We start from the raw sequence: 27455 nt of genomic DNA, 5'->3' as shown, positions 1-27455 counted from the left end.
TTAAAACGCATCCTGTTCCTGTTAGCCCACCCCTGTAACCTATCCAGATCCCTCTGCAATCTCTCCCTCCCTGCTAGCGTGCTCACCTCCCCCCAGATTTTGGTGTCATCAGCGAATTTAAACAGGTTACTATCCACCCCATCATCCAGATCGCTGATGAAGAAATTGATTCATGATGCACCTGCTAATGCATGATAGAGTGCGGTTAGCTCTATTGATCACTTCGTCACATTGTTGACTCGTGTTCATCTCGGAGTCAACTATGACTCTGAGATCCTTTCGTCTGCTGTGCTGCTTAGAAGATCTCCCAATCTGTAAATGTGTTGATGATTCCTTCTCCCTAGCTGCAGTACTTTGCACTTATCTTTGTTAAACTGCATCCTATTTTGTTCTGCCCACTTCTCCAGCCTGTCCAAATCCACCTGAATCCACTCCCTGCCCGCTAATGTGCTTACTTTGCCCCATAATTTGGTGTCACCCGTGTATTTGAACAGAGTGCTCTCCATACCCTTGTCCAAGTCACTGATATTGAACAGCACTGGTCCAAGGATGAAGCCTTGGGGGACCCCACTGCCCACATCTTTCCAGGTCAATACCAACCCATCCACCACAACTCTCTGTGCATCCCATTAGCCAATTCACCACCCACCTGACCGTGAAATCATCTGAGTCACAGCTGCTTAGTTTTTTTATGAGACTGGGACGTGACACCGTATCAAAGGCTTTTTTAACATCCAAGTATATGACATCCACCTCGGCTCTTGCATCTAAAAAGTTTGTGACTTGGTCATATTGACTGGGGTGGTTTAGGCAGGGATGATTCTGCCTTGAGCAGGGTGTGGACTAGATGACCTTATGAGGTCCCTTCTAGCTGTGCTCACTCCAGTGCCCATGTAGCTGCCCCACCAATAATATAGCATAACACGGGTCCTCACCAGCTAGCAGGAGGTGGCACACAGAGTAGGAGCAGGTCTTCTTGACCTTGTGGCGTTCCCCCTCCTTTTCCCTTCACCAGTACTCTTTCCTGCCATGGCAGGGGGTCGGACTTGATGATCTGCTCAGGTCCCTGCTGACCCTACTAACTATGAAACTATGAAACCCTGTGTTTACAGATGGCTTTTTCTAATATTCTAATACTTGTTTACTGATTGGCTTTATTTAAATGTCTTTGTTTCACTGAAATCAGCTTTTGGAGCTGAACTCAACCAATTCTCTTGTGGGCTTGGCTGGTGTCAATTAGCTGGGATTTATGTTCCTATGAAAGTTATGCTTCTGCAGGGGATGATCTCCTTCCCTTTGCCTTATTAATGATTTCCTAGACAAGGCTGCTTTGTGTTTTTACATATTATCTAAGAAATTTAACCCATAAATATCTATTGTAAAATTATATTGACTATACTTGTTCACATTAATTATTGCTATGAGATAAAGCTATGATTGGCATATTTGAATGATCCAATTTAAGATTTTTTGCTCTGTTTAATCCAATCTGGTTCAGCTGGACACAGTTGCTTTCTTTGCTTTGCTAACCAGGTTTGGTGTCCTGCCTGCAAAGGTTCATTCCACGGTTACACAGAAACAGGCTTTGGGGCCTCTTGTTTTAGCCACACTTCATAGCTTGGTGTAGCCCCCTTGGAGATGACCTGTACCAGCAACAATGATTTATACATTTCTGCCTCACCATATTCAGTCAGCAAAACACCCACTGCCATTTGATAGGATTCTAGCTAGCTGCACAATTTCATAGATTTCTTAGACATTAGAGCTGACAGGGACCTTGAAGATCGAGTCCAGCCCCCTGCCCCAGGGGTAGGAAGTCAGCTAGGGTCAAAGGATCCCAGCAAGATAAGCATCCAAACGTTTCTTGAATGAGTCCAGAGTAGGTGCCTGCACCACTTATGGAGGGAGTCTATTCCAGGCCTTGGGGGCTCGGACAGTAAAGAAGTTTTTTCTTATGTCCAGCCAAAAACAGTCTTGCAGGAGTTAATGACTGTTTGACCTTGTCATCCCTTGGGGCACTCTGGTTAACAGACGTTCCCCCAGATCCTGATAAGCACCCCTGATGTACTTATAGGCAGCCACCAGGTCCCCCCTGAGCCTGCGCTTTTCCAGGCTGAAGAGTCCCATGGCTCTCAGCCTCTCATCATAAGGCCTATTCTCTTGCCCTCTGATCATGCGCATGGCTCTCCTCTGCACTCTCTCAAGCTTCTCGACATCCTTCTTGAATTGAGGAGCCCAGAATTGGATGCAGTACTCCAGCTGCAGCCTCACCAAGGCCAAGTACTGTGGGAGGATGACATCCTGGGATTTGCTTGAGAAGCCTCTATGGATGCAAGACAGAGTTTTATTTGCTTTACCAGCTGCGACATTGCATTGGTGGCTTATGTTCATCTTGTGGTCAGTTATGACCCCCAAGTCTCTTTTAGCCGTTCAGCTGCTCTCATCAGAAGATAAAACATCAAGGTGTTACAGCTGTTAGCACTAACTGCAATTAGCATTTTCCAAAGCGCAGTGATTTTTTTCACCTGCCCTGGCCCAGTGCTAGTAGCCTCAACCAGCAGACTTTATTCTGTTCTCCTAGGCTATGTGGTGGGTGCAGAGATCCCACCTCAGGAACACAGCTGGGTATTCGTATCCCTCCGCTGTTTCCACCACATGAGGCGGGCCAGTAGGGGGTGCTCCTGTGTCGAGCCACCCACCTCCCTGCGCCCGACCACCTTCCAGGCTCCAAATGCCTCCCTAGGGGCGCCTTATGTCCAGCCGACCTCTCTCCTGGAGCACACTCGCCAGTCTGGGGGTAACGTGCCGCCACCACCCCGAGAGTGGACTGTCTCTGCCCTGTGTCCTTGGGGAAACACAGGCCTAATAGTCCTACGGGTACTCGACCCAATACAGGCACTTGGGGTACTTGCCCAAGTCCGGGGGCAAAAAGGAAAGTCTCCCTTAGTCCGCAGACCTAAGGGGTCTCTTAGGCATAATTTAGACCCACCCCTCAATAAGTCTCCCACACCAGTCAAAAAGGAGAACTTTATTGATTACAGGGGGTAGGGTAAACTAGGGTACAGGATAGAGCAATATCTAGAAATCCTAAAGAGCAAACAGTCTGGCTGTGGTAGCCTTTTGATTACGCATATGTGATACCTTCAGCTAAATATCTAATCAGATTGAGTAGCTTACTCACAAGCATCTTCCAAAGGCAGGTGAAGTTTCCCTTTGGAGGCAGGCAGTTCCTAGCTCGTGAGTTTGGGGGGAGAGAGCCAGTTTCAGATGTTAAGGCTTCTCTGTCCCCTGCCTGGCTGCTGCGTCACCTCATGGCCGGAGAGGAGAGACCGCCTCCTTCCCCGTCCTAACTTATATAGCCCCTGTGACCTCATTCACCTGGGCCAGCGGAGGTCAGCCCCAGTTGGCTGTCAGCCAACCAATTTGAAATGCATCACCTGTTACCGGGCAGATTCCAGCTCCCCAGGTAGAAACCCCTTACCCAGGTAAGTGATGCAAGTCACAGTAAGCAGAGGGAGCAGGTTTCCCCCCTCCCTCAGGAATGCAGCCAGCTCCAGTTCCCTAAAGAGCCAGGCTGAGGGTGTGGTCCCCTGTGTGCTGGGCCGATCCTAATTGAATGGTCACAGCACAGAGATTTAAATCACAGTGTCACAGGGCAGAGATTTTTGGGGAGAAACCAAGGTGGCTTTCTGCCACATGGCTACTGGCAAAAAACAAGGCTGGACTGCTTAAGTTGTAATTCAGGCATATGCTAGGTCCCAAGTCTGCACTGGTCATTGTGGTGTTCAGCTGATGACCACATCTTAGGTCTTTGTGGTCATCTGCCTCTCTCTGCAGAGAATCTCCTTCAGAACAGCGTGGATGACAGCTGGATGGACACGAACCTGAACCGAGTCAGCGTGATCCAGTTCCTGGATGAGCCCAAAGCAGATGATGATGATGAGGCCGGAGCGGAGAAGAGGGTAAGGGGAAGGTGGGGCATGTCCCAGGCTTACCAGCTTCCCAAGGAGACATGGCTGTGAGCTTTTGAGACCCCTGCTAGAGTGGAACTGGTGCTCTCTGGAGGGGCTGGGAGGGCTCCCAGCTCCCAGGCCCGCTTGGGAGCTGTGCCTGCAGGTGACAGGCCTGTATCCAGGCACACCCCTGAGGCTTTGTCAGAAAGGTGTGGTGAAGTGCAGGTTGCCCTGCTCTGAGTTCGCGTGGTGTGGACTGGGAGAGGCTGCAGCAGGCAGTGGGCCCCATGTGCTGCTGGAGCACCCCACAGGTTTTCTACTCTTCCCGGTCCAGCAGAGAGCCATCAGCTGGAGTCCGGGCCCTCATGGTCAGAGGAAGAAGAGCTGTTCCAGATGTTCCTTCTGTCTGTGGCTCAGTCCCTGTCGCTGCTTGTGACTCTTGGTTGCCACGCGCACCGTGTGGAAGGGCTGCCCTTGTGCTGGCTGCAGTAGGCAGACCAGCTGCAGGGCATGAAGGGGGCCCTCACACATGTTCCCAACTGGCTACTGCCCTCATGGAGCAGGTGGCTCTGGGACACCAGTGCCTGCTTTGAAACTTCCCTGCCCCCCCGGTTTCCCCTATGGACATCTTCCGCAATGAGCAATATGGGCTTGCTGGGTGTTCTCGTGGGGTAGCTCTTCTGGCCCAGGCTATCAGAGCTGGAGCCAGAACTAGGGGAATCCTCCCAGAGGCATGGGGTGGGGAATGGCTGGGGTTGTTCCCCTGTGGGGGCTGCTCTACCGAAGGCTTGGCTGGGAGGCCTAGGGCCTTCCACTGAGTATCCTGTCACCGCAGGGCCTGCAGCGGCGAGCGACTCCCCACCCCAGTGAACTGAAGGTCATGAAGAAGGTGATCGAGGTCCGGCGCAACGAGGCATATGCCGCAAAGCCTGACTTGGACCTGGACTCTCCCAACTCAGAGGTGAGCATCCTGCTTGGGGAGGGGCCTGGGCCACAGGCCTCCCTGCCCCGTGATTTTGCAGTGGTGAATGCTGCACCATGCAGTGCACTTGAGGCCAGCAGAAGAAATGCAGGGTGTTTTCCCTGACCATGGCAGGGAGGTTATGCTATCCTGGGCAGGTGAAGCATGGTCCTGAGTGAGGCCAGAGAAACCAACTATTTGGAGGGCATGGGAGCCCTGTATGCTGGGATACTGCAGGAGCGGCCGCAGTAGGACAAGGGAGTGGGGTGTCACGACTGGCACCACCTGGGGAGGGCAGAGGAGCTGGCTGAGTCATGTGGGCTGGGCTGGACAGAGCAGTATCTCCTGTGCTAGGTAGGGGGACAGGACCATGGCTTCAGGGAATGGGGATGCTCCCCTGGCTCAGCTCTCCACTCACTGGTGGTACCTTTTGAATCACTGGCCAGCTGTGCCTGCTTCCCCTAGCAGAAAGCTTACCCAGGCAATGCAGCTTGTCGCCTGTGGAGGGTGTGGCAGGCCAGTAGGGGGGCTCCTGCATTGAGCCACCCACCTCCCTGCGCCCGACCACCTTCCCGGCCCCGAGTGCCTCCCTGGGGCGCCTTGCGTCCTGCCGACCCCCTTCCTGGAGCACACTCGCTACCCTGGGGGTAACGTAAGCTGCCACCACCCTGAGAGGGGACTCTGTCAGCCCTGTGTCCTATGGGTACTCGACCCAGTACAGGCACTTGGGGCACTTCCCCAAGTCAGGGGCCAAAAAGGGAAGTCCCTCTTAGTCTGCAGACCTAAGGGGCCTCTCAGGCATAATTTCTACCCACCCCTCAATAAGTCTCCTACGCCGGTCACAAAGGAGAACTTTATTGATTACAGGGGTAGGGTGAAAATAGGGTACAAGATAGAGCAATAGCATAGAAATCCCATAGAGCAAACAGTCTGGCTGAGGTAGCCTTTTGATCACGCATCTGAGTTACTGCCAGCTAGATATCTAATCAGAGCTCGAGTAGCTTACTCACAAGCATCATCCCGAGGCTGTTGGAGATCCCCTCTGGAGGCAGGCCATTCCTAGCTCATGAGTTTATAGTGGAGAGAACTGGTTTCAGATGGTAAACTCCTCTCTAAGTCTGAGTCCCCCACATGGCTGCTGCCCCCTTCTCCTGGGCAGTCTTAACTTATATAGCCCCTGTGACCTTGTTCCCCTGGTCCAATGGAGGCCAGCTCCGGTTGGCTGTCGGCCAACCAATTTGAAATACATCACTAGTTGCAGGGCAGACTCTAGCCCACCAGGTAGATGCCCCTCACCCAGGTAGCTGATACCAGTCATGTAGGCAGAGGGAGCAGGTTTCCCCACCCCCCTCCAGACTGTATCCAGCTCAGGTTACCTAAAGAGATAGGGTAAAGGTGCGTCTCCTCTGCTGAGCCCATCCTAATCACATTGTCACAGCACAGAGATTTTGGGGGGAAACAAAGGTGGCTTCCTGCCACAGAGGGTGACTGCTGTGGCTCTCTGCTCCCCAACATGCTCCCCGCCTCCCCATAGGGCACGTCACACAGTGCCAAACCCCGTAGCTGAGTCCCAAAAAGAGTCCTGCCTGCCCTGTATGCCTGTGGGGATACCTGGGAGGGGCAGGGGTGGGTTGGGGGCCCCGTACCCTGCCTGTTTCTCAAAACCTCACCTTGCTGCTGCAGGAGAAGAGGCTGAGCGCCACATCCAACCACAGCGAGGACTCGCACGTCTCCAACAGCACTGCCTCTGCTGACTTCAAGGGGGAGGAAGAGGGGGGCAAGGGAGATGGCTCGCACAGCAGGCAGGGTCCAGAAATGCGAGAGCTAAACCAGATCACTGCTCCCAGGGCTGAGGCAGAGCAGGAGGTGGAGGAGGAGGCCGACCAGGAGGATGACCTGGAAATGGAGTACAATGAGGTAGGAGCTGTGCTGGTGTCACAGAGCCCCCACCCCCTTCACTGCAGCATCCTGGGAGCTGTTGCTCATGCCCAGAGCAGCAGAGAGATGCAGGAAGCCCAGATGGTGCTGGGAGGTGGATGGAGCCAGGTGAGCAAAGGAGCTGGCAGCAGCCCAGGGCCAGGTGAAGGATGAGATGTGTGCATGGAGGTGGGGTCATGAGTCCAGGGGTCGGGGCCAGGCAGGGCAGGCCTTCCCCACTCAAGGCTCAGCTGGCACCTGGGCCCTCATAGACAAGGAGGGTTGGAAGGGACTTCAGGAGGCCGTATCCAGTCCAACCCCATGCTCCAAGCAGGACCAGCCCCAACTAGATCATCCCAGCCAAGGTTTTCTCTAGCCAGGCCTTCAAAACCTCCTAAGGACAGAGACTGTACCACCTCTGGTGAGCCTGTTCCAGTGCTTTACTACCCTCCTCATGAGAGAGTTCTTAATATCTAACCAAATTTCCCTTGCTGTAGCGTGAGCCCATTGCTCCTTGTCCTGTTGTCTGCCCCCACAGAGAACAGCCCAGCTCCATCCTCTTTGCAGCCCCCCTGCAGGGAGGTGAAGGCTGCCAATCAATCTCACCTCGGTCTTCTCTTCTCCAGATTAAATCAGCCCAGTTCCCTCAGCCTCTCCTCACCAGTCCTGTCCCCCAGCCCCACAACCATTTTTGTTGCCCTCTGCTGGACTGTCTCCAATGTGTCCACATCCTTTCTGTAGTGGGGGGCCCAAAACTGGACACAGGACTCCAGATGTGGTCTCTGCAGTGCCAAATAGAGAGGCAGAATCACTGCCCTCGATCTGCTGGCAACGCTCCTACCAATTCAGCCCTGGATGCTGATAGCCTTCCTGGCACCAAGGGCACACTGTTGGCTCCTGTTCAGCTTCTTGTCCCCTGTCCCCCCAGATCCTTTTCTGCAGAGCTGCTGCCCAGCCCATCAGTCCCTAGCTGGTACTGGTGCATGGGATTGTTCTGTCCTAAGTGCAGGACTTTGCACCTGTCCTTATTGAACCTCATGAACCTCCCTGTAGCCCACAGTGCACTTTGCTGAGGACACGCTGATGCGGAGCGATGACGAGGATGACGATCGGCCGTTCCCAGTGGAGAAGCAGCGGCTGATTCGCAAGGACACGCCACACTACAAGAAGCACTTCAAGATCACTAAGCTCCCCAAGCCTGAAGCTGTAGTGGCTCTGCTGCAGGGGCTGAACAGCGACGGGGTCCCCAAAGAGGAGGAGGAGGAGCCGGGTGGCTGCAGTGATGGTGCGGAGCCCGAGGAAACGGAGGAAGCCTGGGACGAGGACGATATCAAGAACGGAGCTGCGTCTACACAGCCCTCGGTGAAGGTAGGGCCTCGAGAGGGTGTTGAACCGGCGAAGCTTGCCCTGATGCTGTCTCTGGGGTGGTGGGTGCTAGGACCCCTTGATGTTTGTGCTGTGAGCGGCCAGGTTTGTGGTTCTGATGAGGATGCTGGGGGCCTCCAGCTTTCCAAGAGAGTCGTGATGCAGGCAGAAGAGCTGGAGTGGATCGTGCTGGTTTTGGGGCAGGCCAGACTGCTGGTGTCCCAGCTCCCTCCTGGCTGTGTCGTGCCCATTGCTGTGCGGTGCTGCGTTCTGTGCTGCAGGGGTTGTTTCTGTTCCAGCCTGAGGCAGATCTGGCTGCGCCCATCTGTGGGCATCTTCTGCAGCAGGGAGAGCTCTCCCCTGGACAGATCCTGGCTGCTGGGCTAGAGCCCACGCTGCACAGTGGGCAAAGGCTGCAGAGGAGCACGCCATCCCTTGGGTCCTGAGGAGCTGTGCTAGCATCCCTGCCCCCAGGCCCGGCAGGTGCCTGAGCCCAGCTGTGCCAGGAGAACTGTCCTGTGCTCTCTGCTTACCTGGTCCTGCCTGCACCATGGGGACCAGCCTGGGCATGTGGCTGCCCCAGCGACTGGTGGGGAGGCGTCTGTTCCTCTTGGCACCAGACCACCGAGCATGGGTGGTGCAGATGGGGTGTTTGCCTGGCAGAAGGTGCCTGTGGGCCTGGCCAGAGACCTGCTGGGGAGGGCAAGGAGGGTAATGGGGTGCTCTGCAAGGCACCAGATGCTGAGCTGAAATGTAACAGCAGAGCTGCAGCCCTACAAGGCAGTCAGACAGGGGGCTGGTGGGGTTGTTTGCACCGTGGCACAGGCCCTGCAGATTGCAGCCCCTAGGTCTGCCTCAGAACTGGTGCCAGGTGCCAGGACAAAGCACGTGTTGGCAAGGCCTGGCCCAGATACATGGGGAACCCTTCGCCCGGCAGCTTTGAGGAGCCTTTCCTGGAGTGGGTGTGCCCCTGCCCTGGCTGCGTGTGCTCACGCCCGCCCTCCAGGCACCGCAGCAGGCTCCTTCTGCCTCTTAAGACTGCATGTGGCTGGCCTGCAGCCCTTCCTCGGGGACCAGCTATTGCCTGGGAATGGGGTGGGCCATGAAAGTGCCCTCGGCCTGGCGTTGTGAGCCAAGGTCTGTTCCCCCGGCAGAGCTGCAGAAGGATCGTTGATGCCGCGGCTTGTCTCGCGGCCAAGTCTACCTGCCAGCCATGGGAGAGCCTCCATCCAGGGCCCCGAGCCCCCTTTGGCAGCTGGGGTAGTCCGTTGGCCTTAGCCGCCCTCTTGTGCGTCCAGGGGGCCTAGGTCGAGGTGCATCATGTGGAGCAAGGGTGCGTGTGACAGCAAGCTTCGTCTCAGCGCTTTGCGTGGTGGGTGGAGCTCCAGGGAGCCCCTGAGTGCATTGTTTGGTGCTGGAGGTGCAGTGCACGTGGGCCGCTGGAGGCAGGGCAGTGGCATGGGGCAGCCTCGGTCCTGGGCCTGCAGCAGCCTGGTGGTGCTCGGGGCCCTCCCCTCTTTCCTCCTCCTCCTGTGTCACTTAACCCTTTGCACTTCAATGATTGGGGCCTGCTTGGCTCTCCCACCCTCAGCGAGCTGAGCACCAGCCAGGCATGGCCCCAGGACACAGCCTCCTGCTCTCCGCTGAGCGGTGCTGTGGGCTGGGTGGGGGCAGGCTGCGTGGCCGGCCTGTCCTGGGGCCGGTGGCCGGCCTGTCTCTGAGCGGTGGTGTCTCCGGGGCGGTGGTGGTCGTGGTGGCGGGTTTGGTTGACGCTCCACTAATCCGCATGCCTCTTTGCTGGTTCCTGTCCTAACAGGGGGTGTCGTTTGATCAAGCCAATAATCTGCTGATTGAGCCTGCTCGCATTGAGGAGGAAGAGGTCTGTACCACTCTATCCCTGTTCTCTCTGCCAGGCCCCACTCCTGCTTGGCTCCCTTCCCAGGTGGGGTGCTGCTCTGCCTGGGACGAGTGGCTGCTGGGCCTGGCCAATCGCACACGCACAATGATTGTTTCCTCCCTTTTCCTTCCCTTCCCTTCCTTCCCTAATGAGGTGAGAGCGGCTGCTGCAGATCTGGGCTGAGGTGTGGGGAGTGCAGGTTTGGGTGGTGGGACTGAGAGCTTGGATGCTGCTGGTCTTGCACCAAAGGAGGAGGAGCAGGAGAGAAGCCAGCACATCACCGTCAGTGCTGGCAGCAGGGGCTCTGGGGTTTGTGGCAGAGGTACTGAGCACAGGCCCCAGGTCCCAGTTTGCAGGGGAGGGCTTGGGGCTCTGGACTGGGGGTGCCTGCTAGCCCAGGTGTCTGGTAAGCAGTGATGAAGGGTCTCAGCTGCTGCCGTGAGGAAAGCCCAGGCCCAGGGTGGCGGGGTTCTTCTGGACAGCTCTTTGCTGCAGGCAGCGCCAGGGAGATCCTCCCCATGGCAGGCTTGTTTCCCGCTGCCTGGACTAGTCCTCTGACCGCTGTTGGCTCCTTGTGCTTGTCGCCACGTTCTCAGGGGCTGGTCCTTGTGCCTTCTCGAGGCAGCTGGGCCGTGCCTGGCTCTCTTCTGTCCCGTCAGCCAGCACAGCAGTGGTGCTGGCAGCTGCAGGTGCCGGCACCCACCTAGTCCACCTGGCTCTGCAGGATGGTCCAGCTGGGGTACGTACTGAGGCCCTGGGGGCTGACTGCGTGGCACTGCTGGCCTAGCAGCATCTCCTTGAGCTTGCATCTGCTCTCCTCTCTCTGTGTGGCTTTGAGGCCTCGCCTGCTTGGCATTGGAGCAGGAGTTTCTGAGAGAGGGACAGGGAATCTCGTCTCTCTGCAGAGCTTTGGAAACCCCTTTTCCCCAGGCAGGGGCAGGTGAAGTGTCCTCTGGCTTTGAGGGACTTTCCACTCTCCCCTGTGTGCCTGAGATGTCCTGGTGCTTCGGAGGGCAGTCGCATCCTCCTGCTTCCCCTGGCGCAGTGTTCAGCAGGCCATGGGCTCTCCCTGCCTCTCACATGGGGCCTCTGGCTCAGAGTGCCTCATGCCAGCTGCCTGGCACCACAGTCCTTGGTGCTGCAGGAGCAGCTCGGGAGAGCCCTGCATCCCAGGCCTGTGCCCACAGCCAGCCTGTGAGCAGTGGCATGCTTGGGCCTTGGGCAGTTTGCAGCTGCGAGGCCTAGACTCCTGTGAGAAGGTGGAGCTGAGGTTGTTTCAGACAGACTGTGGCACTGCCGCCTTGGCCCCCTGCACCTGGCACTGCCCTCGTTTCCCAGCTGGCCTGTTGCAGCAGGGGGTGAGCTGCATCTGGAGGTGCCACAGGTCTGCCTGTGCTCTGGGTGCAGGTTGTGCTTGGGGACTGCCCTTGTCTTGGAGGCCCCTTGCTGCTGCTTTGGGGTGGAAGCCGGCTCTGAACAGTGCACCTTCCACACAGCCCTGTCCCTCACGGGCAGGGGAAGGATTTCTTCTTGCTCCCTTGTGGGCCACATGTCCCTGTGGCCAGCACAGAGCCCAGACCACGGCTGGGCCTGTCCTCTGTTCAGCCTGTGAACAGCTCTGCCCAGGGGATCCTGTAGCCCCACAGGGCTTCAGGGCTTGTCTCCCCAAACCATAGCAGCTTGTAGCCTCAGGGCAGGCTGGCCCCTGCTGCATTTTCTTGGGCTCTGCCTAGCCTAGTTGTAATGTAAATGGCTGGTGTGGAGGTGATGCCTGTCCCTTTCCACAGCAATGAGCCATCCACTGCCCTCAAGCGGCCAAGCCTCGCCTGAACCCAGCTCTCTGCCAGGCATTTTTCCTGGTTATTGATCCTGGCTGTCCCATTGCTTTGCTCTTCCTGTTGCCCCTACTGGTCCCTGCCCCACTTGGGCTGCTGTGCACAGCTGTCCTGCAGCCCTCCCCAAGCCCCTGCAAGAAAGCCGGCAGCAGTGTTGGTAGGCAGCACTTCATCCATGCAGGCTCGGGGCGCTCTTCCTCATGCTCTGTCTCCTGCCCTTGTTTGTGCTCTTCCTGAGCCTTGCTGATGGGGCAGGGCCCTGGGTGGATTCACACATCACTGACTGATTCCCAGGGGCTGTGGCTGGGGAGGAGTGAGGTGGGGTTCTGCAACACTTCCTCTTCCCCTGACTATCAGCTGTTTCCAAACCAAGGTGAGGAAGGAGGCACCACATGTCTGGTGCCTGCCTACAGGGACATCCTGTCTGCCTCAGATGGGGCTGCCAGTGAGAGGAGAGCGGAGCAGCCCAGCACCGCTTCCCCCCTCATCCTGCAGTGCTCTCAGGCCATGCTTACCCCAGTTTCCTCTTGCCAGGACCCCTTCACCCAACACCCTGGGGCATGAGCCACCAGCTTCAGGGTCCTGGTAGTCTGGTGCCCGGTCCCAAACCAGCAGCCAGGTGACTCCAGTATTTCCCGATATGGAGCCCTCTGCTTACTTTCCTTAAGACAGTGCACCTGTGTCCACGTTTGTAGCTAGGGGCAGGTCCTTCTCCGTGTCCCACCAGGGCTGTTTGTGAGGAGCCGAAGGGCAGGGCAGGGCTATGGTGCAAACCCGTGCTCAGACTGAGACCCCATCTGAGACATAGGTGGGCATCCAGAGAGGGTGTCTGTGCGGCAGGAACTCCAGCCATTGTCCTTAGCGCAAAGTGTATTGGGCTTCTTCATCTGGCCAGGAAAAGAACAAAGGGTGTGCTACCAGGTGGCCAGCAGTGAGCTGCTGCAGCACAGTGGAAAGAAAAGGACCTTGGCAGGGCAGTGCAGCTGCACTGGGGCTGCTTGGCTGCCTCGAAGCCAGGAGAGACCAGCAGGCAGAGGAAGGGAGGCAGGTCACTAAGGGGCCAGGCCAGGGAACAGCAAGACTGTGCAGGGACAGAACGAGGAAAGGGGAAGATCCAGCTGGCAGGGGATGTTGAAGACCGTAGGAAGAGGCCCACAGCTATGTTAGATGGGGAGGAGAGGCCAGGGCAGCAAAGGCTGTGCTGCCAGTGGAGAGGCTGAGCAGTGAGCAGAGGCCTGAATGGGGCAGAGCTGCTCAGCCAGCCCCATGCCTTGGGGCTGGCAGAGTGGGACAGAGCGTGCTGGACTAGAGCTTTTGGCAGTCCTGACCAAAGCCGAGTGGGCAGGGCCTGCCAAGTGCTACAGCCCCAAGTGGGCAGGGCTGGCCGAGCGCTACAGCCCCGAGCAAAGCTGAGTGGGCAAAGCAGGACAGTTCACCACAGGGTGCTGAAGGCACTGGCTAAAGAAGTCTTGGAGCCACAGGCAATCATTTTGCAAGGTTTTGGCTGACAGGTGAGGTCCCAGGGAAGAGGAGAAGGGCTGGTCAGAAGAAGGGACCAGGGAATTCCAGACCTGTCAGCCTGACTTTGATCCTGGGAAGTTACTGCAGCAGAGGATATGAAACAACCTGTTTGTCAACCCCTGGAAAAGGGGGGTCGCTAGCAGCCAGCATACGTTTGTCAAGACCAGATCATGTGAAACCAGCTTGGTTTCCTTCATTGATGGTGTCATTGGTTTAGTGGGTGAGGGGAAAGCATTGGGCACAGTATATTTGGACTTCTACTAAGGTTTTTGATACATCTCACACAGTTCTCATGAGCCAGCTGAAGATGCATGGGCTTGATAGAAGCCATGAGGTCGGCATGCAGGTGTCTGGGTAGCTGTAAGTCAAGTGGCTCTAAATAGCCAGATGCCAGGCTGGTAGGAGGTCTCCTGTGGGGCTCTGAAGGGCATGGTCTGTTCAGGGCTCTGTGTGGGTTGATGTGGTTTATATGAATGACTTGGCTGCAGGAATGCTATGCAGATAAAATGGAGAGGGGCTGCAAGTACTTTGGAGGGTCAGAATCACAATTCCAAAGGATCTTGATATGCTGGAGGCCTGGGCCCTAGGCAAAGAAATGAACTGCAGCATAGACAAGTGCACGGGGCAGGGGAAGAACCTGAACGCAGGGAGGCAGAACATGGGAGAATGGGCCATTGGTGCTGCTGAGAGGTCCTAGGGATTGTGATCAGTCCCAGCTCAGTGCAAGTCAGCAACATGACAGGTCGCCAGAGAAACAAGTGTGACTAGGGGCTGCTTTAACATAAGTGAAACCAATTTACTCAACTCTGGCTAAGCCAGATGGATTATTGTGTGCTGTTCTGACCACTGCTCTTGGAGGAGGATGTAGGCAACCTGGGAAGGCAAGTGACAGGTGATTGCAGGTCATTGTGGAAGCTGTGCGTGGGAAGGCTGGAGGAGCTAGCTACACTTAGTCTGCAGGAGAGGGGTGACGGGGGCACGAGCACAGTTCTCATACCTCAGAAGCAGAAGAGCAGCCCTTCCTTGCCACAGAGGACAGGGCACAAAGCAGTAGGTTTGGTTACAGCAAAGCAGATTGGTGTCAGATCTCAGGAGATGCTTTCTTCTGGCAGAGTGGGAATGCACCCAGGGAAGCTGCAGGACCTCCTGCTTTGTCGGGCTCATGGGCATGTGTGGGGTGGGCCAGGAGCAGCACATCCTGTGTCCAGGCAGGGAGCTGAACTAGGTAACCCCCAAGTTTTCCACGAGGACAGAGTGAGCCCGCCCTGTCCCATGACCTCCTGGCCCCAGCACAGCTGAGAAGTGCTCTGTAGTAATGGTGCTGGCCTCTGGGGCTGCCAAGCCTCCCCGTTCCCAGGCCTGCTCAAGGGTACGCTGGGAGCACCCTGCTGCAGACGAGCCGTGCCCAGACTGTTCTCCCGGGCTCCGTGCTCCCTGACACGCTACCCTGGCCGGGAGATCCACCAGCATCGGCCGCTGCTGGAAGCAAGGCTCCCATGTGCCTTCCTGAGTCAGGAGAAGTGGAGCAGGCAGCAGCCCCCCATAAACCAGTCCCTGGCTTTCTTCCTGCCTGGCCAGCATGGGAGCATCGCACTGGTGTAAGGTCTGAGCGCAGGTCCTTGGCCGTCTCCCCCCATGGGCCAGCAGCACAGCTGGAATTGGCCTCCCCTACTAAATGCAGCTGAGCCAGGCAGTAGGACGTCTGCCAGGCCGGTCGCCAGGGGGCTGTAACTGCAAGTGCTGCAGGCACCTGGGCACAGGCATCCCCAGCTCAGCTGCTGCCACTGCAACAGGAGGAGGCATGGCCTGCCAAGCAGCACAGTGTGAGCCCGGGTCCCTCCCTCCCAGGGCCTACTCCTGCTGCTGCTGCTGCTGCTATTGCTGCTTCCAGCTTGGTGGATCACCTCTCTTTCTTGCATGGCCTAGGATCCCCTGCTGCCCCCAGCACTGTTTCCTGCCTCTGCACTGCAGTCTCTTGCATTTTCCCTTCCCTCTGCCAGGTCCTGTTCCTCCCTCCCTGACCTTGCTGCTTACAGTGCTTCCCTACTCCTGCCTAGCTGCAGGGGCCAAGGGGAGCCCTGGTCCCAACCAGCCAGCCTCTTACCAGTGAGACAGGAGCAGTGCACTCTGCTGTGAGGTGCTGAGCTCTCAAGTCCCTCTGCCTCCAGCAGCCGCTGTTGTTGGATCAGGCTGAGGGCCTTCTGGGATCCACGTGCGTGCAGCCTGAAGCAATGGCAGCCAGCCCTGAGGCCAGGGTTTCTGGTGCACATTTTTTGGCAGGGCTGCAGCAGGCACTAGCAGCACATACCCAAGAGCCTGGAAACGAAAAGCAAGGCCTGAGCAGTCCTTCCACAAGATCCCAGCCCTGCAGTGAGAGCCTGGCCCTGCATGATGCCCCCTCATGGCCCTCGGCACTGAAGGGCCCATTGCCGCATCCCAGGTCACAACAGGTTTTATTAGGGCAGCTCTGTCACATGAAGGCTACAGCTAAGCCAGCTGAAGTTTGTAGGGTGGACCTGGCCATGACTGTTCCCTGCAGGCGCAGTGCCCTGCCCCAGTCCCTGGGTCTGGCTGTGTACCCAGGTGTGTGGCCTTGCAGTTGGCTTGCCCACACCCCTGGCTGGAATGGGCTTGAGCCTCTGGGGACAAGTCACTCTGAACACCTGCCTTTTCTCTGTCAGAGTACATCACTTTGGTGATGCCCAATCAACAGCTACTTTTTGAGATCTCTTAGGCACTGAATCTACTTAACATGCTCTGGGGATGTTTCATAGTGTTCGTTATTTAATCAGAAGGTTGTGTGGTGTTAAGTCAGTCTTAAATTTCTGCAGCTACCAGTATCAACTAAACTTGCAAGGATCAGAGAATGGAGTTAAGTTGGCTTGGTGAGATCTGTTTTCCAGAAACAGCTGTTGACTGGTATTATTTGTATTTCTGTTCTTTAATTTGCAATTCCCATTTCAGCTTTCTGTTGTTTTTCTCAGGATTGAGGTTAGGTTATTAGGCTAGTATTTACTATGTCCTTTGGATATCAGCATGGTACTAGCAGTCCTCTGCTTTCCAAGATCTACTTAAAGCTAGCAATTGGTGAGCCAGTGATCTCCTCAGCCAACTCTTCCAGGACTCTTAGATGCTGTTTGTCTGGGCCTGCTGGTTTAAAAGCATTTATCTCTAGTAGTTACCATGAAGTCATCCTCCTTACTCACTGTGAACAGAGAAGGTCTTCATCATCCTCGTGTGATTCAAGCGCACCGTTCCTTCGGGCGATGCAGCGAGGGAGTGGCTCTACTGGCTCCAGGCTAGGAAGGGAAGAGGTTCAAGTGTCTGTTCATGGGACAGATTTCCAAGGACCAGTTCCAGACTGTGCAACAGAGACTTGCAGAAATGAAGGATGGATGTTTGCAGACCTCTGTCCTCTGCTTCCTTAAACTGGGAAGCTCCATCTCTGGCATCACGGGTCTGTCCCAGCTGCTGCTATTGCAAGGCTCCTCTGGAACCGAGTTCCATGCCCACTTGTTCCTGTGCTGACATTGTCTTTCCCCCTCCCCAGTATTCACTGTCTCTAAATGCAGCATGGAGGGGAGAGGACAGCATGTTTCTTGTCAGCCAGCGCTGTGGGGCTGAACAAGCTGGGCTCTTCTGGCCTCCTCTCATGCAGAGGGCTCTTTATACCCTGATGGTCCTTGCAGTCTCTGTCCTGTTCCCATCCGAGTTCAGCTTCCTTGCCCAGGGCAGACATTCTGTCCAGCCCCTTGACTGTGAGCACGTGAAGTACTTACCCCTTGGCCGGGTAAATTCTGTCCATCCACTCCTGTTGATCATCCTCCACTTGCTCCCATGCCCAGCAGCAGCATCCTTAGTGGTCTGCAGAAGCAGATCAGACTATTTTATATGCTGTTGTATCTGTTCTTGCTTGTCTCCCCTCACATGGGAATTTCTCCCCTGCCTCCTATTGTCATGATCTTGGAGAAGCCAATTCCATGTTGTTCCTCTTTAGGCAAGTAGGAAAGAAGGTGTGTACGTTTTTCACAGGAGCGTGGGGAACCTGGAACAACTTACCCAAGAGCGTGATCATTTCTCCATCGCTTGCAGCCTGTACAGGATGCTAATCCCTTGATGGGTGCAGGGAGCTCTGAGGACAACTAGTCTGTGCGGCTCCTGTTGAATCAGTGAGAACTCCTGGGTACAGGGGCTGGGTCCCACTTCAGCCCTCAGGAGGGGCCAAGGCACTGGTTTTTCCACGTGATCCTGGACTTCTCTCCATTCACATGAGAAGCTGGATGCTTCCAATGCAGCAGTTACTGTGTCCCGCATTAGAGTAGGTTGCAGCTGTGTCATCACCATAGTGGTCCTGGAAACACGTGAGATGCAAGGGGTTTTGGATGAGATTTCTTATTGGACTAACTGAACAACTGGGAGAAAGGTTGGACCATCTTTCAGGTACAGAATGCAGTTCTTCAGCTCTCCCTTTGAGACCTGAGGCAGGAGACTGTGCCTGGAAACTTGCCTAACGTTTCTCCCAGCTGTGTTGGGCCAGTAAAGGATACCTCCACAGTCCTCGCTGCGTCCTGCATCCTGGCAGCCTCCTCAGCTTGCTGGTGAGCTTTGGCTGTGGCAGTAGCACTGGCAGCCTAGAGGGAGGAAGTGCTTGGGGCTTCTGTGGCTTGCTGAGCAGCTGATAGAGGATCTGGCTAGCCCTCTGCCTCCCAAAAGCTGGGTGCTTGCTGTGGTCTGGCGAGCCATTTCCTGTGCCTCCTCCTTGGCCCCTTCACATCCGTGGGGACTAATGGTAGTGACCCGAATCCTGACCTTCCTGCTGCTTGTGGTGTCCCCAGAGAGCTCTGTGGTCCTTGTCCAGCTTCATCCTACTGCGCTGGATTCCCAGGGGTGCCAACACATAGCTTGGGCAGGGACTGCCCATCTCAGCGAGGACAGGATCTCAAGATGGGCAGGGCAGGGTGGGTTTGGGATGGGAGGCCCAGAGGCCCATTGCAGCTGGCAGAGTGAGACCAAGTTAAACAGCATGTTAACAAATAAAGGAAACATGAGCTTGGAGCAGAAGTAATTAATCTGGCTGGCTTCGGAGTGGGCACGTTCAGTTGTGGCACAAAGCTGCTCTGTAAAAGCATTGTTCAGTGTTTGTCCTGCTTTGCTGTTGTTTGACGCTGCCCTAAGAAGGTGAACGGCAGCTGCCTGTGCCCCTGGAGTGTGGGGCTGGGGGTGCTGCGCTGGGGCCTGTCGCGTGGCAGAACCCACGCCCTGTCCTTGCCAGGTCAGCGCAGCCGGCAGGCCCTGCCCTGCTCTGCTTCCTCTTGACACTCGGCTGGTTCCCTGTGAGGGGGGTTCCTTGCCGCACCAGCCCCTTCCCGTGCGTGGTCGTTCCCCTCGGCCATCTCTCGGCCACAGCAAAGAGCACAGTTCGACAGGACTGAGGATCAGAAATGCTGGAGCCGGAGTTGCCCCAGCGGGTCTAGTCACCCTGTCCCAGGCAGGGCAAGCTCAGCCCCTCCTCTGTCTTGTTTGTCCCAGGCTATTCCTGAGCGGACCATGTTTTCACCAGCCACCCTCCTGCAATTTGCTGCCTGTCCTCGCTCCCCTGTGCAGTGCTGTTTAGTGAAGCCTGACCAGTTTAGCTCTTCTAATGTGTCCTGGTGAGTCAGACCCTCTGGTGCCAGAGTTGTCCTGTGGCTCTTTGAGCATCTGCCCCTACGCCAGTGACTTCTGGTAACAGTGCCCAGAGCTGAGCCCGGTTTTCTCATGGGTATTGAAGAGTCCCATGAGGCTGAGAGGGGACTTAATAGGAGAGGTGGTGGACTCCATCCTTGGAGGTCCCTTCCAGCCCTTGTTGTCTATGATTCTCTTCCTCAGTGCTGGGTAGAGCAGGGCTCTTCCCTCCCTGCCCACGGCAAGCTGAGAGCAGGGTGGCATCTCCCAAGAGCAGAGGGGGACTTGTCGCTTGCTCAGGGCAGTTCTGCAGCCCCGTGGGGCCGTATCCCATTGCAGATGCTGGTCTGACTTGCTTTGCTGCCCCACCTCAGTGCATCAGCTGCTCCTGCTCCCCCAGGCTTGGACCCCCCTAAGGTGAAGCTGACCTTTTCTGCCCAGCTTCTCAGCCTTCCCAGGCTCCAAAGTCATTGCCCCTTGCCATTGAGTTAATGTGAGGGTTTCTCTTCTCAGGACAGTAAGTCTGGAGATGGAAGACATAGATTTTTAGGACCAGATTGCACATCTAGTCTGCCCGTCTGCAGAAACTGCCATCTAATCTCACGTCTGCCAAGGACAGTAAATTGTGTTTTGCTGTAGCGTCTATGGCTTCCACAATAGGCCCGAGGGCAGCAAGCGATGGAAAATACCACCCCCACCTTGGAGCTTTGTTCCTGTGGTTAGTCACCCTCACAGGTGAAAACCGTTCCTGGGTTCTCAGTGTCTTCCTCGGCTGGGTGGAAGAGCCCCCTGGTTGCACAGGATTGTCTCCCTGCAGGGAAGGTGCTTGCACACCATCATCCAGCCACGCCTGAGCCCTCTTTCTGATGAGCTGAACAGGCTGAATTTTCAAGTCGCTGCCTGTGAAGCATGTCTCCAGTCCTTGAGCACCTGCTGTGGCTCTTCTGCCATCCCTCCTAGTTTTCAACATTGTGTTTAAAATGCAGATGCCAGGACTGGGTATGGCTTTTCTGTGTCACTAGTGCCACGTAGAGAAAAAAAATAATCTCACAACTTTTGCTTGCTGGGCCCTTGCTTGAATGTGCCAAGACCCCATGATTCCCTGGTGCCACAGCGTCACACTGGGAGCTCACAGGGAGTTGCTTGTCTGCTGTGACCTCTATCCTTTCAGTCGCTGTCTTCTAGGGTGGAGCCTGCCCTCCCCGTTTCGGTTGGTCCAGCCTTCACACCTTGCTCCCAGATGTATAACTGTATTTGGCCTCATTAAATGCATTTTGCTTGAGTAGGTTCTGGTTGCCGTGTCATCCAGATTGCTGGTGTGACTGCCCTGTCCTCGCTCCTGCTCACTGCTCTGCCAGTCTTTGTCTGCAGACTTTATCAGCAGTGATTTTTTGTGTTTCTTCCACATCAATAATAACATTTTCACATGGCAATAGGCCTAATGCAGGTCCTGGCAGAAATGAACCCCATTTGATAATGATTCCTCAGAGGCTCGAGATCAGTCAGCCAGAACCTAATCCATTTAACCTATGCTCTACTGATACTGTGTTAATTTTTTAATCAGCAGGTCCATTGGCACCAAGTCAAATGGCAGGTTATACCTATCCAGGTGCCTTTATCAACCCAGTCAGCAGTCTTACCAGAGGGTGAAATCAGGTTTGTTTGGCACAATAATAGTGTCTCATCTCAGCTGCTCCATTATTTGGCCCAGGGCTGAGGTCCAGCCAAAAGGCATTCAGTTACATGGGACCCTTTCTGAGTGCTGGCACTGTTTTACCACTGCCAGGCTTCTGAAATATCCTTGGTCTTCCACGATTCCTCAAAAATAAACAGCACCAGGTCAGAGGTCTCCATACCCAACTGTTTTAGGACTCCAGGATGCAGATTCTCCAGGCCTGCTGATCTCAAACGTCTTGTTCTTAGTGGATGTTGTTCTTATGACGTTGTTTGACATCCTCCGTGGTTTCCAGCAGAGGGGAAGATGCTTCATTGTTCTCGGGTGGTACAAGTGCATCACCCCGTGTCTTTACGAGCACTGATCAGCAGTGGTCACGGAGTGGGTCTGCCTCTTCTGCATCACTTGCCAATCCAACATGAGCTGAAGGATGGTCCTGCAGGATTTTATTAAACACAAAAAGAAAGGGATTATTAAGTGTGAGGAGCTTGCAGCCAGAAATAAAATCCCTAGGGGAAGCCTTGGAGAGTTGCATGGCTCTTCAGAAGGTAGGGCAGAGTGCCACCTTAGACTGGTTCAGGGAGGCACAAGCTTTCTTAGGTGACAGATGACTTCTCCAGGTGCCCGGGGGAAAGTCGTGAGAGTGCCCTGCCACTGACTCTTCCATTTAAGCCAGGCAGCTCTGAGCGTGGCTTACCAGGTGGTGGTGAGTGCCAGCATGTCTATGCGACTCTGCTGGGAGCTGTCTGCTCCCAGAGGCTGGTGCTGGGAGACTCATTTTCTGGGCAGCCAGGAGTCGTTCAGCATCACCTGGGCCCAGCTATGTAAAATGCCCCTTTCAAGCAGGAGGCCATGGCTTTTCCCCTGTCCCCATGGGGAGGGAACAGCAGCCATGAAGCCCATTCTAGGAGGAAGGTTTTCTCCTGGCACCAGGAGCCTCTCTCTTACAAGCAAGCCTGTATCCTGTCAGGACTGCTGCCAGCCCCTGTTATGCTCATCCAGCATCAGGGCCGGAAGCTGAGCAGGTCATGTGTCACCTGGGAACTGGAAGAGAGAAAGGCCAAGGAGCCAGGGGCTCTGCCCACCAGTGGGCATGCAGGGCTCTCTGCCTCCTGCCCATTTGGGGAGTTGGGATATGGATTTCCAGCAGCCATGGCTCAAGGTCCTGGGGCACACCAGACCACCCCCCGAGCACCCTGCTGCAAGTGGTGCTCTCAGAACCTGGTACTGAACGGGACGGCCTGGGTCTCTCCAGCAGCCACATCCCGCAGTTCCTTATGCAAGCTTGCTGAGACCTGCCTGGGAACCAGTTTGGCTTTTTGCCCCTCTGCTCCCACTGGGAGTCTGCCCCTGAGCTCCTTCCTCTGGCGAGTCCGCGTTCCCGTGCCAGTTTATTCATTATGCCCACTAATCCTACACCAGCACTGTCTTGCAGCTTGCGCAGCTTCCTCTCTCCCCCGCACACTGATGGACCAGTCACAGCCTCTCGGCTTGGGTCTTGCCAGGCAGAACCAGCCGAACTCTTGCAGCTCCCTGGCAGAAGAGGCTTTCCCTTCCCCAATGCATCCTCCTGCCCTCCCCGCAGTCTGCTCCAGGGTGAATTCATCTGTGTTGGCTGTGGGGGACCACAATGCGCAGCTTTCCAGGGGAGGTCTCTGCCCCTGTATTGTGGTGTCACGGCTCTCCTGTGTCTACAGGAAACCCCACTGCCAGCATTTGAGGATCCCATTTGCATGTGCTGTTTGCTTCATTTTTTCAGAATCTAACTCCGCTTGACCTCTGGCTGTTCTCACTCGATCCCCTCCTGTCCTTCAAGTGAATGAATTCCTTTCTGCCTTCTTTACAGGGTCTTCACTTGTTCCAAAAAGGGTTTTAGGAATAGTTATATGGTTAGGGCTGGAGCTTCTCCTCCTTTTATCCCCCCTTCTGCTTGGGCTATGAGTTCCAGGTAGTTGTTAGACAGTTGACTTAAAGAAACACCAACCCTCTTCCACATGGAAGTCTTTGAATTCTTCAGCTGAATTGGCTTCATTATCTAATTCCCTGGATTTTTCAAAGCCTGGCTTTCCAAAATAGGAAGACCAGTCCACTTCTGTTTGTCCTCATTTTGCACTGAATTGACTCATGCCTACTCCCTGCAAGGCTATTTCCAACAGTCAGCTCTTCCATGATGTCCTTGCTGTGTATTAAAACCAAGTCTGAAATAGCAGCACTTGTTGATTTGCTGACTGACTGCTGAAGATTTGTCGCTGTCACATCCAGGAATATCTCGGCCCTGCCATTATTAGGAGCTGCTGTTCTGCCATCTCTGTCCAGGAAGTTCCGGTCTTCTGATCACCATTTCTGGCGCTGTTATATTAAAGCAATCTCTATCTGTGTCCATATCCAGCCTGTGTGGCCAGTAGTAGCCTTGTGGTACTATGCTTGCACTCCTTCCCCGAGGTGATTTTGCCCCAGCCAAGGTGACTTTATCCCTGCTACCCCTTAGGTGTTTGCAGCTCACGGCCTCGGTGAAGCATAGTGCCTCCCCCTTCCTGCTGCCCCCTTCAGTCGTACCTCAGTCTTGCCTGAGCAGTGTGCACGCTTCAGTCCCGGGGTTCAGTCTGGAGCCCTAGTCCTCGCACCCCAGGCGTGTGTTTTCCATTATCTGCCTCTCCCAGGATTCCCAGGCCTTGCACCCACGTGGACTTCCTTGTCACAGCACCCCTGCCTGCAGGGCCTGCCTGCGGCCGTGCCATGGGCAGGATCCAGGAGGAATCCTGGAATCCAGAGCGGGGCTCTCCGGCACTTGCATCTAGTCCAAGACCGTCCTTGAGACAGGATCTTCCCTGTGCAAACCCTTGTCTAACCTAGTCCTAAAATGATACAACAGCCCTGTTGTGCAGCTATAACAAGCGTTGCTCTGAGACACCAAGAACCCCTGAACCTGCCCCCGTGAAGCAGGGGCACATGGGCTGGTGGGGCCAGGAGGTGGCCCAGCTCTGCTACAGTGCTGAGCTTCCCTGTAGCAGCCCCTAGTTGGACATGGCTCACCACAGGCTGTTGCTTTGGGCTCCTTGAGGGGCAAGGCATGGCTGTATCGGTGGGGAGGGGGCTCTGGGAGTCAGACATCTCTGCAGCAGCCCCTCTGCTCGGGGGTGGCTTTGGAGAACCTCTTTCCCTCCCCCACTTGGTCCCTGCCAGCCCCTTATCCCTGCAGGGGCCCATGCTCCTCCATCACTCGCCTTGCCCAGCTCTCAGGTTCTGAGACACCCCCAAGAGAATCATCCCCTCCTGCCCCCAAGGTGGAACTGCACGAGCTGCACGCGCCACAGCAGACACTTCCACTGGTGTCGGGTCGGGGCAATTCCCACTTGGGCCCGGACACAGACATGGGAGCAGGACGTCGGCAGAGCGCGAGGAGAGAGGCTGTGTGTCCAAGAAGAGGGAAGAGGAGGCAGCTGCCCGGTCCCCACAGCAGCCTCAGGGCACAGCAGAGGGGTGGGCAAGGCCTCCCGCTGCGTAGGTGGGAGCTGGGGGCAGGCTGGGCCCCTGCCCTGGGTGATGATGGTGCGTGGCATTGCCCACTGGGCAGGGCTGGCATCTTGCAGTGCAGGTGCAGACCTGGACCCAAGCAGAGCTGTGACGCTGGGGACGGCCTGGGCACCATCAGTGCTACTTCTGTGCCCCTGCCCTGCCCTCTTGGGCCCAGTCCTTCCCTTTGCGCCACCCCACTCACTTTGGTGATGGCAGCCTGTCTGCCTTGCCTGTTGCTGCTGGAGGTGAAGATGAGGGCAGGAGCTATGATGAGGCCCCCTCCACCCCTTCCTTTACACTAGGGCGTGAGCAGATGCGTGTGCACTCAATGGCAGGGAGCACTCTGGTGTGCCCTTACACATGTGCCCTCCATCCCTGCACCCCTGGCTGTTTCTGCCAGGCCCGTCATCCGCGTTCACCTGTAACCTGCTCCCGTTCTGCTTCCAGCTGACGCTGACCATCGTGCGGCAGACGGGGGGGCTGGGCATCAGCATCGCGGGGGGCAAGGGCTCCACCCCCTACAAGGGCGACGATGAGGTAAGGGCTGGCGAGGGCCTGCCTATGGCGGGAGAAGCCCCGTCGTGGCAGCACCTGGTCCCTGAGGGTGCTTGGCCTGTTCTGTGGCTGGGCTGGGTGCAGGGAGAGCAGGCCAAACCCTGGACCCTCAGGTGGGGGCAGGCAGGGCTGGCCCAAGGGGAAGGTGTTGCCTCTGGACAGTGGGTTCTGATGTCAAGCTTGGGCCCAAAGCAGGGATGAGAACAGCACCGTTGCCCTCCCCATCACATCTTCCCTGGGGGAGCTGGGAACCCCAGGGTGGGCTGTTCTGGGCTCCCCGCAAGGATGGCCCCAGCAGGTCGGTGCTGTGGGACTCCGACCTGCCACCTCAGCCTGGGGGGTGGTGGGGTGGGGAGGGATCAGGGGTCCAGCTCTCCACTTGCTGACATGCTGCCTTGCTTCCAGGGCATCTTCATCTCCCGCGTGTCAGAGGAGGGCCCTGCAGCCCGGGCTGGAGTGCGCGTTGGGGACAAGCTCCTGGAGGTATGTGCTCAGTTACCATGAAAGGGCCGGTACAGCACAGGGCACCTCAATGGGACCACAGCAAAGAAGGAGCCGGGGGTCTGGCCTCAGACCAGCTGTCTGTGCTGTGTCTGCCATGTGGCTCTGCTCAGTTTTGTAGAGTTTGGGCCAAAGGGGCCTTCAGATCTCATCTGATCTCCTGCATCTCCCCAGCCGGCACGTTCCAGTCATCTGTGTTGAGCCCAGCCCATGCTTTGCTGGTGCATCTGCCAGACGGGACTCCTAGGCTTTGCTCTGCACTGCACGGCGCAAGGGCTGAGGGCTCCCCAAACTATCTGCACTGATGCTGCTTTGCTTTTGTGCAGCACTCCCTCTGTCGTGCGTCTCCAAGAGCACTGCAGAGGTCACGTGCTCAAGGAGCCTGGCTGCACCGCTGAGCCCGGGCACGTGCCTTTGGCCAGCATCGCAGCTGGTGGGAGCATTGTGGCTTTGCCATGGCAGTGGCCTCAGTTCTGTGCCCAGCTCTGCTGTCAGCCACCTCATGCAACCTCCTGCCTGTGGGTGCTGCTGGAGAGCACTGCCTGCCTGATCGCCCCCGCCGGGGTAGCCATGCTCTGTAATAAAGGCTGCTATGGGGAGGAAAGCATTTACAGGCCACTGGAAGAAGATGGTGGCCTGAACTCCTGGGCCCTAGTGCACACCCATCCCTGGGATAGAGAACAGTTTGGTGTAAAAGGCAGCAGGAGGCAGCTCCTGCAGGTCCCTTGATCTGAGGCTGCCCTTCCTCCTCCCCCCACACCAGCTCCAGGCCCCTCAACCCAGCAGCATCCATCTCTGAACCAGAGACAGGTGGCTGCTGCCAGTCCTCACAGTGGAGGGCAAGGGCCCTAGCTCCCAAAGCAGCCTGCGCGAGGGCAGGGGGTTCGGTGGGGAGAGGGGAAGCAGGCGACGCTCCCTGGGGGTTTGCTGGGTGTCTGGCTTTCCCCAAGGGAAATAGGCAGTGCAGCCTGCCGGGGCAGGCTCTGTCGGGGGCCTGCTGGGGACTACATGCAGGGCCAGACGGTTCTTGTGGAGGGAGCGTTCGCTGTGGGGCTGGGCGTCCCTGCATGATGGGGGCTGGGAGGTTGCTGTGGCCTAGCAGAGTGAGTCTCCTTGGGGCTGGGCTGCTGGCAGGGTGAGGGGCTCTGTGGGGCTGTGTGTGCATGGGGGTCATCATTCTCCCACACTGACCCTTGCTTCCCCCAGGTGAATGGTGTGGCCCTGCACTGCGCTGAGCACCACGTGGCGGTGGAGGCGCTGCGCGGCTCGGGCAGCTCGGTCTCTATGACAGTGCTGCGGGAGCGGATGGTGGAGCCTGAGAATGCCATCACGGTGACACCGCTGCGCCCCGAGGACGACTACAGCCCACGGGAGCGGCGGGGGGGCCTGCGCTTCCCGGACCGGCCTGAAGGCGCGCCATCTGCCGAGCGCTGCTCCGCCTGCCTTGTGCGCAATGAGAAGGGGCTGGGCTTCAGCATTGCCGGCGGCAAGGGCTCCACGCCCTACCGGGTCGGGGACACGGTGAGTTGGCTGGGCCTGGGGCTTCATGCCTAGGGGCAGAACTTGGCCCCAGTGTCTCCATGTTGGGGAGGCTTGGCCCGTGCCTGGCCCAGCCACTCCTGTGGGGGTGGGGCTCACAGCGGCTGCCAGTGACATATAATCCCGGCTCCCTGCCGGCTGGGCGCTGCGTCTCCTGGGCTCTTGGCTGCGTCAGGGCTTTTCTGCAGCTGGAGGCTCTGCACGGGGCTGGGGATGCAGGAGCTGCAGGCTGGACTGGGAGCAAGTGTGGGACAGTGAGGAGGCGTGTGGTTAGGAAGGGCAAGGGCTCTGTCAGCAAGCCAGGCAGCAGCAGGAGGTGGTTGGGGAGCAGCAGCTGCCGTGGGAGGTCAGGGCCTACACTGATCCCTGCGGCATTTCAGGGGATCTTCATCTCACGGATCGCAGAGGGTGGCGCAGCCCACCGGGACGGGACCCTACGCGTGGGAGACCGTGTCATCTCGGTGAGTGCATGACGCCTTGGAGCAGCCATGGGAACATGGGGCAGCACTGCGGACACCGGGGTCTGTCAGCTGCTGTCTCTGCTCCGTGCCTGCCC

At 56.7% G+C, this 27455-nt stretch overlaps 1 protein-coding gene across 4 annotated transcripts in view; it reads left to right on the top strand.

Moving 5' to 3' along the window:
• Nucleotides 1-27455, top strand: part of SCRIB (scribbled planar cell polarity protein) — a 157891-nt gene that overhangs the window by 33803 nt on the left and 96633 nt on the right. For all 4 annotated transcript variants that reach the window (XM_019528277.1, XM_019528278.1, XM_019528276.1 and 1 more), the window contains exons 12-20: nt 3838-3962; nt 4789-4914; nt 6598-6831; nt 7885-8199; nt 10013-10075; nt 24752-24841; nt 25265-25342; nt 26567-26881; nt 27280-27360. In XM_019528277.1, the coding sequence (XP_019383822.1) occupies nt 3838-3962; nt 4789-4914; nt 6598-6831; nt 7885-8199; nt 10013-10075; nt 24752-24841; nt 25265-25342; nt 26567-26881; nt 27280-27360 (1427 nt within the window). The remainder of the gene's footprint in view (nt 1-3837; nt 3963-4788; nt 4915-6597; nt 6832-7884; nt 8200-10012; nt 10076-24751; nt 24842-25264; nt 25343-26566; nt 26882-27279; nt 27361-27455) is intronic.

Source organism: Gavialis gangeticus, unplaced genomic scaffold, assembly GCF_001723915.1.
Source record: "Gavialis gangeticus isolate Ggan-Ray unplaced genomic scaffold, GavGan_comp1, whole genome shotgun sequence".
In the NCBI taxonomy this organism is placed as follows: Eukaryota; Metazoa; Chordata; order Crocodylia; family Gavialidae; genus Gavialis; species Gavialis gangeticus.
The sequence above is the reverse complement of the archived record's forward strand: the minus strand, read 5'-3'. Positions and strand labels throughout refer to the sequence as shown.